A 17544-nucleotide genomic window follows, 5' to 3' on the forward strand; every position below is an offset into this window, starting at 1 on the left:
GAGTCGTGCTGGGAGTGGTTCCTCCGAGGTTTCGCCGAAGTCAGCAGCCTTCTTATCTCTCCAGCATGGCTCTGCTCACGATTTCAGCGCGGAGGGTGAAGGACTCCGTGGTGCCTGAAGGGTTAAAAGAGCTACACAGGGACTCTTTGAACACCCTTCCCTCGGAGGTGTAACTTTGTAATTCGGGTGTCCTCACGAATCTGAGCTGCGGATCCTTCCCACGAGGCGCTGTCCAGAGGCAGGAAACTCTGCCCACAGCCTTTGCTTGCTTTGGCAGGGTTTTTCCACTGAACTTTGCCGTATTTTTAGCTTGCCGGAAGGTCCCCCTGGTTATCGGCAGACGGCCTGAAATGCTCAGGTGGGACAGCACCTCAGAGAACATAACACCTCCATCCCTGGTAGAACCCCTTGGAGGGTCTTAATCGGGGTGTCCAGCCCAGAGCTGGGGTGTTGGGCTTCCTGGGTGCCACTGCCTGGTGCTGGCATGGCCGGGTGGTTTTGGAGTGTCCCTGGCATGGCACTGGTCCTGCCAGCAGCCGTGTTGATACAGACGCCGGGTTATTTGAGGTGAAAGCAGCCCCTGGCACCAGCATAGCCAACTCAGCGACTTCCTGCCCTGCCACAGCCCCCTGGCTGCTCCTGGCCAGGATGTTGGCTCATGGCACAGCTCCAAAAACACCCCCTCTCCTCCTTGTGCTGCTTCCTTCACTGGGGGCAAACTGTGTTACCGCAGCCTGGGACACCTTCCCTGTCCCACCCCGTGCGTGTTGTGCTTGGTGGGTGATGGAAATCCCGTGAGCAATTTCGAAAGCTGAGTGGCGGGGAGGGGAAGTGGGTGGCACGGGGCTGCCTTCCAAGCCGAGCTGCTCCTCACTCAGCTGGGCAGCACCCACGTGGCTTTGTCAGTGGCGATCGGTTTCTTGCGTGGCTTGTCTATATTTTCATCCCCCTCCCCTGGTCAGAAAATGAGATGGGGAAAGGGGAACTAAAGGAAACAGAGGGAAAAAAATAGTGTTGGGGAAGATGACACATGGGATACTCACGTCTCTTCTCTCTCCCTCCTCACAGACAGGTTCGACGGGCAACACAGTTGATGGACCTAGCAGAAGCCAAATGGAAGAAGGGCCAATTAATTATGTGGAAGAAAGGCGGCTGAACGAGGGCAGCAGGCTGAGCCTGGTGAATGGGGGCCGGCCGGAGGCGGGGGGTACTGCACTGATGGAGCCCAGCGGGTGGTCACCGGGCCAGCCGCCCACCACTGGCAAAGCCCACTTGGAAGACGTCCGGAACCTGGTGGCCTTTTCAGCAGTGGCTGAAGCCGTTTCCTCCTACCGGCTCCCACCGCCGGCATCGCCGTCGCTGCTGTACGAGAAGTTTGACTCAGAGATGAGCCGGGGTGGGCTGGGCACAGCAGACCGGGTGCCACGGGGAGAGGACCTGCACGCCCTCAAGGCCGCCCTGGCTTTGGCCAAGCATGGTGTGAAGCCCCCCAACTGCAACTGCGACGGCCCCGAGTGCCCTGACTACCTGGAATGGCTGGAGCAGAAGATCAAGACAGCTCTCGGAGAAGAGCTGGCATCACCGCGGCCCCACGCCGCTGCCATCCCCCCGCCTCCTCCCCCAGAAGGTGCTATCGACCCCCAGCTGGTGCCTGAGGCTGCCGAACCATGCCCGCCCGACGGCCTCCCCTTTTCCCAGAGCGCATTGACCATCGCCAAGGAGAAGAACATCAGCCTGCAGACCGCCATAGCCATCGAAGCCCTCACACAGCTCTCGGCCGCTCTGCCCCAGCCTGCGGGCGATGGGCAGCCCCCGCCGCCGCCGCCAACCCCCACCGTCCCCTTTGGCCCCGGCCCCCTCGGCCCGCCGGGGGCCGCGTGGCACCAAGGGGATGAGCCCCGGTACCCTCCGGAGCCGGGAGCAGCACCTGAGCCATTTTTTGGCGCGGCGCCTCCGCGAGGGAACTTCGCAGCTGCTTGGGGGCTGGAGGCCGAGGGGGCAGCAGGGGCTGGAGACCCCATGGCAGAGCTGGAGCAGCTGCTGGGTAATGCTGACGACTACATCAAGGCAGCTTTCAAGAGACCCGAAGCAATGGCCGGCAAAGTGGCAGCCCCCAAAACAGAACCCCCTGAGCGAGCACCCAGCAAAGAAGCACCGGGTGGCCCCCGCTTGCCGCCAGCACCGCCGGAGCCCGACCTGCACAAGAAGACACAGCTGGTCCTGCAGCAGCATCTCCACCACAAGCGCAGCCTCTTCCTCGAGCAAAGCCTGGCAGCGGCAGCAACACCCCCGGACCGGCCGAGCGGCTGGTGGGCTCCCAGCACCCCGGCCACAGCCCCCAAGCCCTTTGAAAAGCAGCCCAAAGAGAAGAAGAAGAAAACGCCGCCTGAAAAGCCCCCACCGGCCAAACCTCTCCGCAAGCAAGTGCAGATCAAGAAGGCAAAGCAGAAGGACTCGCAGCCGCTCTTCCCTCCCCTCTGGCAGATCAGCCTGGAGGGGTTTCGGGCGCCCGCCGAACCCCCCGCCGAACCCCCCGCCGAAGAGATGCAAACGGAACTGCCGCCGCCAGCCTTCCCGCACCAGCCTCTTGCACTACCCCTGCCCGCCGCATGCCCCCCGCCACCAAACCCCCTGGACGGCGTCCCTCCGGCTTCCGATTCTCAGGAAAGGGGTGCCCCGGGCGGGGGCCCCCACATTCACTCGGCGCCGGCAGGCTCGACTGGCTCGGATGAAGCACCGGCTGCCCCCCCGCCGACCACCTCAGCTCCCATCATGGTGGATGACAAGTTGGAAGAGCTCATCCGACAATTTGAAGCTGAGTTTGGGGAGAATTTCAATTTGCCGCCTCCCGAGACGCCTGCCCCACTTGCCCCTGGGGCTGCCGAGCTGCCGGGCGGGCCACCACCAGCCCCACAAGGGTCCCCCCCCACCACCACCACCGCTGCCCTGGCTCTGAGCAGTGCTCCCCAAGCTGGACCCAAAAGTGTCTCTCCAGGGAAGGGGGTGCTGTCAGAGCCACCCTTCACTGCCCGCTCCCCCAAACAGATCAAAATTGAGTCTTCTGGTGCTATCACCGTGGTATCTACCACGTGTTTTTACTCTGAGGAAAGCCAAAACCCGGACACGGACAACGTGGACAGAACACCCACCAAGGATGAGGTGCCGCTGACACCGACCCTGAGCGGCTTTTTGGAGTCTCCACTGAAATACCTGGACACACCGACCAAAAGCCTCCTGGACACCCCGGCCAAGAGGGCACAGGCAGAATTCCCTACCTGTGACTGTGTTGGTGAGTGAGCAGCTGTGCTGGGGGTGGTGAGGGGGGAGGCAGAGTGAGGAGGTGCCTTTGCAGGGTGGGATTGGCCTAGGTGGATACTGGAGTGAAGCTGTGCCACCAGCAAGGCCCTAGGTTCTGGGGAGGTAAGGCACTCAAGTGGTGAAACCCTGGTGGGTTGGAGCTCCCTTTTGCTTTCTCTTCTCCTCTCTTGGTTTTACAGTTGGATGGAAATCCCGAATGCCTGCCTACGTCACCGCAGGGGTGGCACTGGTGCCGCTGGCTGTGCAAAGGGGGGTTTGGATGATCAGCAAAACTGCTGGGTTTTCCTTCTCTTTAACCTTAACCAGCTGAATCCCATGAATCCATCGTGGTCTCAGTGTCAAAACCCACATAAACCCACTCTCACCTGGTTATTCCTGGTATTTTCAGCCAAATTAGTTGGTTCAGGTTGCTTTGAGTAACCCATACTTCGTCTTGATGCTTGTGCTTGTCACTGGAGAAATACTTGCTGCTGGGGTGCTGCCTTGTTTGCTGGCCAGTCCCACTGGGATGCATTGAAAAATCACCACGTTCTCGGATTTTTGGGGGTTTCATGTGTGGTTTTTTTTTTTTTTTTTGGTGTGTATTGGCATTTGTTAGACTTTGCAGTAAGTGCTAGAGAATTCCTACTCAGTCCTTTCAGTCCACCTCCATCTGAGGGTGGGGAATTGGGTATTCCCTCCCTTGTATTTAGACTGGAGCTGTGTGCTCCCCTGGGAGCAGCAGGGTGAGGATTTGGGGCATCCAGCTGGAAAAACAACCCCTCCACTGCTGGGAGAGGAGGCCCTGAGCTAAGCACAAGCTGCACTTTATTAGTGGGGTTTATGATTATTAATTTATTTGCTTGTAAATGGCAGGAGGAATGAGCCCAAACTCCAGAGAGAGGAGGGAAAGCTTTCCTGAAGCTGCTCAAACCCAGTCTGCCAGGAAAAGATCTGTTTAGAGGCTGGGAGAGGGGGGATTCCCCCCCTTTCCACTTCTCTGTTTTCTCAAGGAAAAACTGTGAGAGAAAGAAATGAAGCAGGAGCCAGGCTCAGTGCTGTTGGAGGCTGTAATAAAATGAGCCTTTTCCATGTGTCCTGTATTGATCCCTGTCTGGCCAGCTGCAGCCCAGCTGAGCCCGGCTTTCTCCTCAGCCTGGCTCCCAGCCAGGTGGACATGAGGGGAATGAAAATCAGGGCAGTGAAGAGCAGAGGGATGCAAAGGCAGACTAGTCCTGGCCATGGTGCTGGACACAACCCAGCTGGTGGTGCTGGAGCATCCTAGTGCGCCAGGATCCACCCCGCACTGTGGGGCTTCCTGGGGCGTCAATTGCTTTCCACAGCAGCTCCTTCGTGCCCTGAAAGCCCCCAGGGGTTTGTTGTGTGAGGGGGGTGCTGGTTGCAGGGCTGTATCCCAGTGTCCTTCTCCTGAAGCCCTAGGATCCTCTTCTTGCAGCTCCAGCATCTGTCTCCTGTAACTCCAAGATTCTCCTGTAGCTCCACTGTCTTTCTTCTGAAGCCTCAGGATCCTCCAGCAGTCCCAGTGTCTTCCAGTAGTCCCAGTAACCCTCTTTCATAGCCCCAGGATCCTTCTGCAGCCCCAAGATCCTCCTGAAGCCCCAGTATCCTTCTCCTGTAGCCCAAATCCTTCTCCCATAGCCCAAATCCTTCTCCTGTAGCCTCCTCATCCTTCTGCCTTGCCCCCCAAGCTCCTTCCTTGCACAGGCTCAGTCAGCTCAGGGCATCCCATGAGCATCCCCAAATCCTCTGGGAAAAGCCTGAATTAGGCACCAATAACTCCCCAAATCCTCCCATGATGGCTTTGGCAGTGTCCAGCTGGGCTGGTGGCTGGGGGAGGTTCTGGACAGGAGCCCTGGGTGGGAGCTGGTGGAGAGCAGTGGGTCTAGGATGAAGTTTGGAATCTGAATTTCCCACTCAGCAGAGCTTGAGTGGCCAGAGCAGGTTCCCTGGATAGAGTCGTGGTCGCTGCCAGGGTGCTTGGAAGAGCTGTGGCTGTTCAGGGGGTTTTTGGGTCCCAAAAAGGGGTGGGTGTTGATGGGTGAGCAGCAGCATTTCAGTGCTGGCAGAATCTTCCAGAGCAGGCAATGAGGAGATGCTGTTTAACAAACCCTTGATTTTTGATGCCGAAGTGCTTGGTTTGAGGGAATTGGGGTGTTTGGAAACCTCCGGGGCAGCCAGGAAAGGTGCAAACGGCAAAATCTCTGTCCCTCACTCCCATCTCTGCAGAGCAAATCGTGGAGAAGGATGAGGGGCCGTATTACACCCACCTGGGCTCGGGGCCCACCGTGGCCTCCATCCGGGAGCTCATGGAGGAGCGGTAAGAGCCCCTCACCGTGGGGCCAGCGTGGGGGCTGGGGTCCTGTCAGGGCACTGGGGGCTTGAGAGGGTGAGTGGAGTCCTGTCAGGGGGAGTGGGGTCCTGTCAGGGTGAGTGGGGTCCTATTGAGAGAGGAGGGCTTCAGAGAGCAAGTGGGGTCCTGTCTGGTGAATGGGGTCCTATCAAGAGAGTGGGTCTTGGAGAGGGTGAGTGGGGTCCTGTCAGGTAAAGTGGACGTTTGTGAGGGTGAGCGGGACCCCTGAAGGCAAGTGGGGCTCTTGTGTGTGGGGGCTGTGGGGCTGACAGCCGTGCCCTGGCAGGTACGGCGAGAAGGGCAAGGCCATCCGCATTGAGAAGGTCATCTACACGGGCAAGGAGGGCAAGAGCTCCCGGGGCTGCCCCATCGCCAAGTGGGTGAGTGCCTCTCGTCCCCCTTGCAGCCTCCCTGAGCTCATTCCCTCCATGACTGGGGTACCAGGAGTTCCCCCTGGCTGGTGTGGCCACAGTGGGCAGGGGAGGGGCTGCTCGTTTTGTGGCTGGAAAGGAGGAAGTGAGGGAAACTCCTTGGGGCTTCCCACCCTTGGCACCTGTGGAACGGCGTGTCCAGTGCCAGCAGTTCCCTCCAGCCTTCCAAAGCCCACGGGGTGAATGCAGCCATGGGAATATGCCCAGCTCTGCCCCACACACCCCACAGGGCACTGGAGAAGGCAGCCAGGACCCACCTGTAGGAACCTCCCTACCCCCGGAGGTGTTTATTGGAGGAGTCTGACTTGTCCCCTCTGTTTCCCAGGTGATCCGCAGACACAACCAAGAGGAGAAATTGCTGTGCCTGGTGCGGCACCGTGCCGGCCACCACTGCCAGAACGCTGTCATCATCATCCTCATCCTAGCCTGGGAGGGCATCCCCCGCACGCTGGGGGACACGCTGTACCAGGAGCTCACTGACACCCTCACCAAGTACGGCAACCCCACCAGCCGCCGCTGCGGCCTCAACGACGAGTGAGTCCCACTGCCAGCACAGCCCGGGCTGGGGAGATGGGGTATGGGAATAGGATGCAGGAACAGGATGTAGGAATGGGATGCAAGAAGGGGATGAGGGAACGGGAGGAGAGAATGGGATGAGGGAATGGGATGAGGGAATGGGATGTGGGATCGGGATGAGGGAATGAGACGTAGGAATGGGATGTGAGAATGGGATGCGGGAATGGGATGAGGGAACGAGATGCAGCAATGGGATATGGGAACGGGATGCGGGAAGGGGATGAGGGTACGAGATGCAGGAATGGGATGTAGGAATGGGATGTGGGAATGGGATGCGGGGCTCCTTCTTGTTCCCAGAGCTGCCAGCACTGCACGGCACTGGTGGTTGATGCTCCTGCTCCATGTCCCCCCCACAGCCGGACCTGCGCATGCCAAGGCAAGGACCCCAACACCTGTGGTGCTTCCTTCTCCTTCGGCTGCTCCTGGAGCATGTATTTCAACGGCTGCAAATACGCCCGCAGCAAAACCCCCCGCAAGTTCAGGCTGGTGGGAGACAATCCCAAAGAGGTGGGTGATACGGGTGGAGTGGGGTAGCTTGGAGCTCCTTTTCTCTCAGGACTTTGAAAATAGGATTCCTTGTGGGGTTTTTTATGGACTAGAGAGATGAAGAAAATAATGGGGCCTCTGTAGAAATCCCAGGGAAGAGCCAGAGGGTCAAGCAAGTGAAAACAGAACAGACAGTGAGGCTGGAGGTTGAATGGCCAAATTCTCATGAGGATTTTAAGCCACGTGCTTTGTACTGTGGTGGATATGGTGGGAACTGTTGGGTGTGGGGTCTGTGGGCTCTGAAGCCCCTAGGTAACATCCTTCTCTTTTCCCTACCACAGGAAGAGCTGCTCCGGAGAAGCTTTCAGGACTTGGCCACTGAGGTTGCTCCACTTTACAAGAGGCTGGCACCACAAGCCTACCAAAACCAGGTCCTGGTCATCCCATCTCCCAGCAATGGTTGCCACACAGCTGGAATGGATGCCGGGTGGTGGTGTTAGAGGATTTTGGGTAACCAGCTCCTCATTCCACAGGTCACCAACGAGGATGTAGCCATCGACTGCCGGTTGGGCTTGAAGGAGGGCAGGCCGTTCTCGGGGGTGACGGCATGCATGGACTTCTGTGCTCACGCTCACAAGGACCAGCATAACCTCTACAACGGCTGCACTGTGGTAAGCAGGTGCCAGGCAGGGCTTTTTGAGGTGCTCCCCCCTAATTTGGGATGCTCCTGTTTGAGGGGCTCCATGCCCAGTTGTCCCATCCATGTCCCACTCCAGGTCTTTGGTGTGGGCACATCTCACATGAGCTGCTCAGGTCTAACCAGCATCTACTTTTGTCCAATCCAAACCCCATGGGAGGTTTCCAAATTGCAGCTGGGGACCAGAGCAGGCTGGAGGGATGCCAGGCTGGTTGTGGCTTCACGTCAGTGTGGGGAAGAAATGGGAGGTTTGGCTTGTCCAACATGGGCCACATCCATCAGCATCCCACTTACAGCACCTGCTCTGGCCAGGTCTGCACGCTGACAAAGGAAGACAATCGTGTGGTGGGGAAAATTCCTGAAGATGAGCAGCTGCACGTCCTCCCCCTCTACAAGATGTCCAGCACAGATGAGTTTGGCAGCGAGGAGAACCAGAACGCCAAGGTGGGCAGTGGGGCCATCCAGGTGCTCACGTCCTTCCCCCGCGAGGTCCGCAAGCTGCCTGAGCCCGCCAAGTCCTGCCGGCAGCGGCAGCTGGAAGCCAGGAGAGCTGCTGCTGAGAAGAAGAAGCTGCAGAAAGAGAAGCTGATGACGCCGGAGAAGATCAAGCAGGAAGCGCTCGAGCTCCCCACGCTCCAACCAAATGCAGGTAACGGGGGAAAGAGGTGAGGTCCTGCCTTCCTGAACTGCTGTAAAGTGTGTGAGGGGATGGGAATGTGGTTGGGCACTTTCTTGGGCTGCTGTGTTGTGGTGCTGGATGGTATCTCTGTGCCACCTGGGTTTTCACAAAGGTGTGACTCGATGCCGGTGTGCCAGGTGATGGCAAGTGTTTCCAGCCTCTGCTGTTGGCTGGCAAACCCATCGCTGTGGGATTTCTGAGTCTGGCCGACTGTTTTGGGGTCCTGGCTCCCCTCTGGTGGCTTCCTCAGCCGGCAGGTCACAGGGGCTGTGTGTGCTGTCCCACAGGTATGGCACTGAAAGGCGGGATACCCCCGCAGCCGCTGAAACCTTCCATCAAGGTGGAACCCCAGAGCCATTACAACGCCTTCAAGTACAACGGCAATGCGGTGGTGGAGAGCTACTCGGTGCTGGGCAGCTGCCGGCCCTCTGACCCATACAGCATGAACAGTGTTTACTCTTACCATTCCTACTATGCACAGCCCAATCTGCCTTCCGTGAACGGGTTTCACTCCAAGTTCGCGCTTCCCTCCTTCGGGTATTATGGCTTTTCCAGCAACCATGTGTTCCCCTCGCAGTTTCTCAATTACGGGGTGCCTGAGAGGAGCGGGAACAGCTGGGTGAGCAACGGCTACGAGAAAAAGCCCGACGTCTCAGCGCTGCAGGAGAACCTCAACCACCCCTACGGGAACACCAATTTCCCCGAGCCCATCCCGCACAGCGTGCGGAGCAAAAACCATCACCAGCGCACCTACGAGCGAGCCAACCGCTATGCCAGCCAGCAGAAAGCAGCGGCAGCAGCAGCCGGGGCACACAGGACTAGCTCGGGCTCGGAGGAGGCATCGTCGTTCGCACAGAACTGTTTCGGCAGCCGGCCCATCAAGCAGGAACCTCCAGACCCCCCGCCTGCCATCGAGCCCCTTCCCAGTGCTGCAGCCATGCCTGGCACTGGCTTAACGCTGCCGGCTGTCCCTGTGCATGGCACGGCACCAGAGCAGCAGTGGAGCCCCTTCAAGGCGCCGCGGGGCACAGCTTCCCCCGAGAGGACTAGCATGGCCGAGGAGTCATGGAGCGCCCTGGCCCCAGGCTCAGGCGGGCAGGAGAAGCTGAGCGCCTTCGATGCCGCTATGCGCTTGCCACCGCCGGAGAAGCAGTGGTCCAACATCCTGGCAGGAGAGCCGGTGGCAGCGGCGCACAGTTCGGGCTTGCTGCCGAAACCTTGGAGCCCGTGCAAGCTGGGGGAGACAGCGCTGGCTGGTACGGGCACCCCGAGCCTGCTGGGGTCACTGGGGTTCAGCTCAGCTCTGCCAGGGCTCCCCAGCTTCCCCGAGGAGCCGTGGAGCTCCGTGAAGGTGGAGGAGCGGAGGACACCGGCACCCAGCCCGGGGCTGCCGGAGAAGCAGTGGGAGGCAGCGGTGGGTGAGAAGGGGGCAGCAGGGCCCCGCCAGGAAAAGCCGTGGGACCCCTTTGGCCTGGAGGAAGATCTGCCGGAGAAGGCGGTGAAGGAGGAAGAGGAAGAGGAGGAGGAAGAGGAGGAGGAAGAGGAAGAGGAGTGGTCGGACAGTGAGCACAACTTCCTGGATGAGAACATCGGCGGCGTGGCTGTGGCACCTGCCCACGGCTCCATCCTCATCGAGTGCGCCCGCCGCGAGCTCCACGCCACCACCCCACTGAAGAAACCCAACCGCTGCCACCCCACCCGCATCTCCCTCGTCTTCTACCAACACAAGAACTTGAACCAGCCCAACCACGGCCTGGCGCTGTGGGAGGCCAAGATGAAGCAGCTAGCGGAGCGGGCTCGGGCCCGGCAGGAGGAGGCGGCGCGTCTGGGGTTGCCACCGGATGCCAAAGCCTTTGCCAAGAAGCGCAAATGGGGTGGTGCGTTGGCGACCGAGGCACCCATCAAGGAGAGGAGGGACTCGGTCCCCACACGGCAGGCGGTGGCCATCCCCACCAACTCCGCCATCACTGTGTCCTCCTATGCCTACACCAAGGTGACGGGCCCCTACAGCCGCTGGATCTGAGACGGAGGTGACCGCCCTGGCCCCATCTTACCTCAACCCTCGGCAGCGCCGGAGTCCGGCATTGCTTTGTGGTGCTTTCTCCTCAAGCGTGGGGGAGAAGAAAACAAAAGTAAATACACAAAACCGAAACGAAACACAACAACCACACACACAAAAAAAACCAACCCAACCCATAGGAAACAAACCCAACGCACGTGCTCGGGAACAGCGCAGCCGGTGCGGGCTCACGCCGTTGGAGAGCTGTGCCCGGCGAGGAGTTGGCAAACCAAGCAAAACTTGGTTAAAAAACCCAAGAGGAATGATGCTGTTTGATGAGTTTAGGTAATCTCATATTTATATCTCCATGTTTTTTAATCTAGCCTTGGATGAATTTGCTAGTGTCCTTTCGCAAGGAGAGGTTTTTAATTCCACTTAAAATGGCCTGTTTGTTGGATTTGAATTGATTTTGTTTTTTACTCCAATGATAACAACAAAGCCGGTCATCAAAAGAGAAGCCAACATTGAAAAACCATCCTAATCATGAATCCAAAGCAACCTGAACACCGAATCAGCTTAAAGGCAAGAGGTGACTCCCTCCAGCTCTGCCATGTAGGGGCTGGTGGGACCATGTGCTTTACCATCAGCCAGACACGCTGAACATCCGATTGTTTTTATTCCAAGGACCTAAAACCACCAATTTTGCAGCTCGAGGAGTCCTTTCTCACAGCAACGGGAGCCAGCGGGCTGTCCCGGGATGGCGAGTCTCCGCTTGGCTCCTCACCTCTGGCGGGATTGGTTCTGCCATCACAGAGCAAGCCAGTGTCTCTCCTGGCACTGGAGACCTCAGGACATGTCCGGGCTGGGGAATGCTGCTGCCAGGGGCTGCACTTGGGCTCAGACTTGGGGCTCCTTTGCCCACGGCCCCAGGGCAAGTGGTAGCAGCGGCGTCTCCATAGGAGCCAACAGGACAAAAACAGAAGAAGAAAAAAAATTTTAAAATACAAAAAACAGGAAAAAATCACAAACCAACCCCAAACTGTGAATAGCAAGTGTTGCTCTCTGTACATCACTGTTGCTAAAGTCTGGTGCTTTCCGTCTTCGGGGGACTTTCTCCGTGCAATTGGCTCTGGGAAGAGTGAATCCCAAGACTTGGCTGGCCAAACCCCCGCTGGGTCCGCCTTCCCCACCGGTGCCGGTGAGCTGTGGCCAGCACCGCTGGGGCTCGGTGCTCTTTTTCTCCCTGGGTGCCATCCCTCCTTGCTACGGATCACTGCTCTTCCCGCAAAAAAAAAAATAAACAACAAACAAAAACAAAATGAAACCCCAACCCAACCAATAACCCAGCAACGATGACAACTGCGTGGTGCTTTTCGAACACTCTCAGCTGAGACTTCCCGCCCGGCACCGGAGATGTGCTGTGACGGACAGAGTGCGGCCGAGCTGCCCCGTGGCTCACCAGGAGCGTGGCGTGGCCGGAGCTGGGGGCCGGCATCCCTGTGGTGGGGAGGGTTCGTTGCTTTTGCACTTTGAGGTGCCTTTTGGAGAGCCAGCGAGGCAGCGCCGACGCCGTCACCGTGCGGGATCACCTCGTGTTTACTGTCACCCTCCCTCCCTCGCGCACGGGCACGGATCAGCAGGATCTCGGTAAAACAGCCTGAACATTTACGTGGTCTGATTTTAAACCTGTAAATAGGGAAAGAATTTTTTTTAAAAGCACTTTCACCTAGATTTAAAAAAAAAAAGCGAAACTTAAAAAGCAAACAACTCCCCTCTTTCCTCTCCCCCCACTCCCCCCAACTTGAAGCAGTATGTTTTAAACAAGATTATCGTGGGAGAACTGTAAATACTGGCAGAATATTTAACATGCTTTGTCCGTCCTTCATCATTAATGATTTTTTTTGTTTTTGGTTCTGTTTTTTAACCGTAATCTGTAAAGTCACGTATATTTGACAAGGAAACTCAATGAGCTATTCCCGCTTTTCTTAAAAATACCCAATAGCATATCAGGATCGTAAGAGTCGACAGCAAGTCAGATTTTAGGGATGCCCACGGGCGATGCCGGGACCCGCCGTGTTGCTGTGGTTTGGGACGCGGAGGGGGGACCCGGCAGATCCGGGGCCGGATTCGGGTGCCGGCCCCATTGGTTTCACCCAGTCTCTGGCTGGCGTGACGGGGGTGCCTTGGAGGAGGAGAAGGAGTGCTCAGAGAAGGTGATGGTCCATGTAACCTGTCTAAGTCCTGCTTGCTCAGAGGTTTTTCAGTGCAGGGAGGGGTCAGTCCGGCGCGGCGTTGGCTCTGGCGGGTTCAGCCCGGGAGAGCGGGGAGCTGCCGGTGCCGCGGGTCGGGGAGCGAGAACTGCTGCAGTCTCACGTTTTTACACTACATAAACGTCTAACCTACCTCAACTCTCAGTCATTACAAATTCGCACGCTTCAGACTTCTACACAAACTCGAAATCTATGCACAGCTCTTTACCCCTTGCTGCTGAGAGGCTGTTTCCAAGCAAAATCTTTTCCCTTTACCCGTCCCGGCAGCTGCGCTCATCCCGCCCCCTGTCAAAGCCACGGGGGTCACGGAGCTCGGGGGGAGGGATGTTTTAATGAGTGGGATGTGGGGACCTGATTTTGCAGCAGGTCGTGGCCACAATGGTGCTAGAACAACACCCACAATAGAAACCCCAGGGAGGGCTCAGCATGGGGAGCCCCGACCGGCTTCTTCGTCCCGCTTTGCTTTTTCTGGCCGCGATGCTTCGCCTCGGGCAGGAGACGGGGGATGCAATTTGGGTCCCCCCCATCTTGATGCTCTCGGGATGAGGCATGGGAAGGAGAAGGAAACCAGAATCCCTGAGGTGCCTCAATTGCTGATTTTTCCTTTTAATACTGGAGTATGCTTTGTGGGCTCTATAAGGCATATTTTTATTAAATGAAATCTTGTAATACAAACGGTGCTATGGTGTTTTAACAAACTGTATCACGCTTCTGCCTGATTCCATCTCGCTGAGGTGCTACTAATGTATATATCAAATTAAGGAACCAATATTTAAAAAAAAAACAAAAAACCAGAAAACAAAAAACAAATTAAGCAATGTCGTTGAGAAGGAAGTTTACTATTCTGGAGCGACAGCTCGAGGCGTGCCGAGAGCCGGTTGGGTTTATGCAAACTGAAAGAGGTGCCACGTCCAAGGTGTGCCGCCGGCCAATGTTGTGGTGGAGCCATTCCCTGCGGGTTCCCTGCGTGGTCCCGGGATGAGGTGCTCAGAGGTGATGTCCAGGGGGCTCAGCCAGGTGTGGTCATGGTGCTCGGCCAGGCGTGTGGTCATGGGGCTCGGCCGCAGTGCTTGGATAGGTGTGTAGTCTCAGTGTTTGGCCAGGGTGCTTGGCCAGGTGTGTGGTCATGGCGCTTGGACAGGGTGTTCGGACAGATGAGTGGTCATGGGGCTCGGCCACAGTGCTTGGACAGGTGTGTAGTCTCAGTGTTTGGCCGGGGTGCTCAGCCAGGTGTGTGGTCATGGGGCTCGGCCAAAGTGCTTGGCCCAGGTGCTTGGCCAGGTGTGTGGTCATGGCGCTTGGACAGGGTGCTCAGCCAGGTGTGTGGTCATGGTGCTCGGCCACAGTGCTCAGACGGGGTGCTTGGCCAGGTGTGTGGACATAAGTGCTCAGACATGGTGCTGGGCCACACATGGCGGGTGTGGTGCTTGGATGTGGCACTGGGACACAGTGCTAGGTCACACGTCGTTGACGCAGTGCTCTGACTCGGTGCTCAGTTGTGGTGCTCGGCCACAGCTCATGGACGCGATGCTTGGATGTGGTGCTCAGGAACAGTGCTCGGCCACACCTTGTGGACACAGTACCTGGCCGTGGTGCTTGGCCGTGCTGCTCAGTGTGGTGCTTGGATGTGATGTGTGGATGTGGTGCTTGGTCCCAGTGCTTGGCCACATGTAATGGACGTGGTGCTTGATCCTGGTGCTCAGACGTGGTGCTCAGACATTGGTGCATGGACATGGTGCTTGGACATTGGTGCTTGGACATGGTGCTTGGACGTGGTGCTCAGACATTGGTGCATGGACATTGGTGCTTGGACATTGGTGCTTGGACATGGTGCTTGGACGTGGTGCTCAGACATTGGTGCTTGGACATGGTGCTCGGACGTGGTGCTCAGACACTGGTGCATGGACGTGGTGCTCAGACATGGTGCTCAGACACTGCTGCATGGACATGGTGCTCGGATGTGGTGCTTGGGCACGGTGCTCAGATGTGATGCGTGGACACGGTGCTGCTGTGTTTGGTGCTCGGACATGGTGAGTGGATGTGGTGCTTGACCACAGTGCGTGGACACGGTGCATGGACATGGTGCTCGGGCATGGTGCTCAGCCATGCACCGTGGACGTGGTGCTCAGCCGTGGTACATGAACATGGTGTGTGGACAGTGTGTCTGGACAGTGCTTGGCTGCAGTGCTCAGACATGGTGCTTGGACATGGTGCTTGACTACAGTGTGTGGACACAGTGCATGGACATGGTGCTCGGGCATGGTGCGCAGCCACGCACCATGGACGTGGTGCTCAGACATGATGCATGGACATGGTGAGTGGACATGGTGCATGGACATGGTGCCTGGACATGCTGAGTGGACATGGTGTGTGAACTTGGTGGGTGGACATGGTGAGTGGACAAGTTGAGTGGACATAGTGAGTGGACATGTTGAGTGGACATGGTGAGTGAACATTGTGTTCGGGCTTTGTGCTCAGCCATGCACTGTGGATATGGTGCTCAGACATGGTAGGTGGACACGGTGCTCAGACGTGGCACACAAACATGGGTGCTCTGCTTGGTGCTTGGACCTCGTACATGGACTTGGTGCTTGGCCATGGTTCCTGGGCACGGTGCTCAGGCATGGAGCTTGGACATGGTCTGTGGGTGTGGTGCTCGGCCATGATGTGACTTACCACATGTTGTGGACACGGTGCTTGAGCGTGGTGCTTGATGGTGGTGCTCAGGCATGGTGCGAGGATACCGTGCTTGGCCACACGCCCTGGACATGGTGCTCGGCCATGGTGTGTGGACATGGTGCTGAGCCAGGGTGTGTGGACACGGTGTTCGGCTGTGGGGCTTGGTGGACACAGTGGTTGCCCACAGCATGGACACGGTGGTTGGGCACAGAGCATGGGCATGGTGGTTGCCCACCCTGCATGGGCACGGCGCGCAGCTCGGTACTGCTCGGGCACCCCCAAGACCCCGCACAGATCCCCAGCACTGCCCGGCCGGGCCCGGTTCTGGCGCTGTTCCCCTGCAGCACCAGCCCTGCACCAGCTCCATGTCCACCCCCATGTCCAACACCACGTCCATCGCCGTGTCCATCCCGTGTCCATCTCTGTGTCCATCCCGTGTCCATCTCTGTGTCCATCTCCGTGTCCATCTCTGTGTCCAGCCGTGTCCAGCCCCGCCCTGCCCAGGCTTAGCCCCTCGTTCCCGCAGCTCCTCGCTCTCATCCCCTCCCCGCCTCGCCCATCCCGCTTCTACTCGGCTCTTTCTTTAACCCTTTCTCCCCCATTTGTTTTTTTAGCTTTTTTTGGGGTTTATTGGTGCTACTCCTCCCCCTCCCCCCCTCCCCCCCCAGTCAAATACCTCAGCCCCCCCCAGTCCCCGCCAGCGAGTCCGGGGTGAAGCTTTTCCGAAATCAGGGATCCTTTCGCAGCGGTGTTTCCTCCTTCATTTCCCCCTCTTCGTTTTCGCCCTCCTCTTTTTCCCTTCCCCCCCGGGTTTTTCCTCATTTCTCCGCATCCTTCAGGGATTTACAAAACCGCCGGAATTTCAGCCTCATTTTGATTCCGGGAGCGAGGAGAATTTTATGGCCGGTGGGATTTTTTAAAAATTCTGTTTTGTTTTGTTTTTGCACAGCGGCGCTAAGGAAAAAGAGGTGGTAATTCCAAATTTAAAAATCAAGCGCCGTTTCTTCTCGGATTCGGGAATTCGGTCGGAGGCGGGGCGGGTGTTCCGGCGTTTTTGTTGGGCGTTTTGTTTTTCGTTTTTTGTTTTTGGTTTTTTTTTTTTTTGGGATAATCGAGATGGGGAGGTGGGACGGCGACGGGTGGAGGGGGGAGACACCGCAGGGGTGTCCCGGCGGCTCCGAAAAATTCACACTTGAAGATTTCTTGGTCGGCTCGGGACTGTGGTTACTTGAAATGAAGTTTTTTTCCGGGGCGGATTGAGGACCGGTAGATTTTTTTCCCATGTCTCAAGGCAATAGGATTAATGTGTATTAAACTGTAGATAATTCTAGGACAGTAAATTTATGCTGATAATTTTATTTTGTACAATTTTCCCTTCTTCTTTCCCCCCTCTTTGTGTTGTTTTTCCCCTCCTTAACCTTCTTTTCTTTTCCCCTTTCACCCAGTGTTTCGGTAAATTTATTTTTTAGGATGCCTAAAAATTGCAAATTTGGATCCTCCCCCTCCCCTCTGGTTTTGGTTTTGTTTCTTTTTGTTCTGTTGTTGTTTTTTTTGTTTTTTTTTTTTAATTTGTATTTTATTCTGAGTTGGCACGGCCACGGGGCCGTGGGCTGTATTATTCCTGATATCTTTAAAATATTGTGGGTGTTTTAATAAATTTTATATTTATTTTTTGCACTCAACACGAAGCTCGTGTGGAATTCCTGCTGGAATTGGGATGGAATGGAGGGGGAGAGGGGCGGGATGGGGCTCTGGGTGTAGGAATGGGGAGCAGGATTGGGGTTTTTGGGACTGGGGGGTCTGGATGGGGTTCTGGGTAGGGGAAAGGTGGGGGCAGAGCAGAACAGGGTCCTTTTGGGGTGGAGGATGAGGATTGGGCTCCCTCTGTGGGATGAGGGAGGGGGGTGGGATCCTGGATATGGGAATGGGGCGGCAGGATGGAACCTTCTTTAAGGGCCCGGGGGGTAAGGAGGGGCCCTGTGGGGGTCAGGATGAGACCGTTTGTGGGGTCAGGATGAGGTTCTTTGTGGGGACAGGAGGGGACCCCTCGGGGGCGGGG

General features: G+C 57.1%; 1 protein-coding gene across 1 annotated transcript in view; it reads left to right on the forward strand.

Moving 5' to 3' along the window:
• Positions 1 to 17167, forward strand: part of TET3 (tet methylcytosine dioxygenase 3) — a 28344-nt gene extending 11177 nt beyond the window's left edge. Inside the window, exons 4-12 of the mRNA XM_062510456.1 lie at positions 1069 to 3289; positions 5545 to 5635; positions 5955 to 6048; positions 6425 to 6633; positions 7032 to 7182; positions 7503 to 7592; positions 7695 to 7832; positions 8171 to 8507; positions 8825 to 17167. Coding sequence (XP_062366440.1) covers positions 1069 to 3289; positions 5545 to 5635; positions 5955 to 6048; positions 6425 to 6633; positions 7032 to 7182; positions 7503 to 7592; positions 7695 to 7832; positions 8171 to 8507; positions 8825 to 10560 — 5067 coding nt within the window. The 3' untranslated portion in view covers positions 10561 to 17167. The remainder of the gene's footprint in view (positions 1 to 1068; positions 3290 to 5544; positions 5636 to 5954; positions 6049 to 6424; positions 6634 to 7031; positions 7183 to 7502; positions 7593 to 7694; positions 7833 to 8170; positions 8508 to 8824) is intronic.
• The last annotated feature ends 377 nt before the right edge of the window (positions 17168 to 17544 follow it).

This window comes from Cinclus cinclus, chromosome 29 (genome assembly GCF_963662255.1).
Source record: "Cinclus cinclus chromosome 29, bCinCin1.1, whole genome shotgun sequence".
Lineage (NCBI taxonomy): Eukaryota > Metazoa > Chordata > Aves > Passeriformes > Cinclidae > Cinclus > Cinclus cinclus.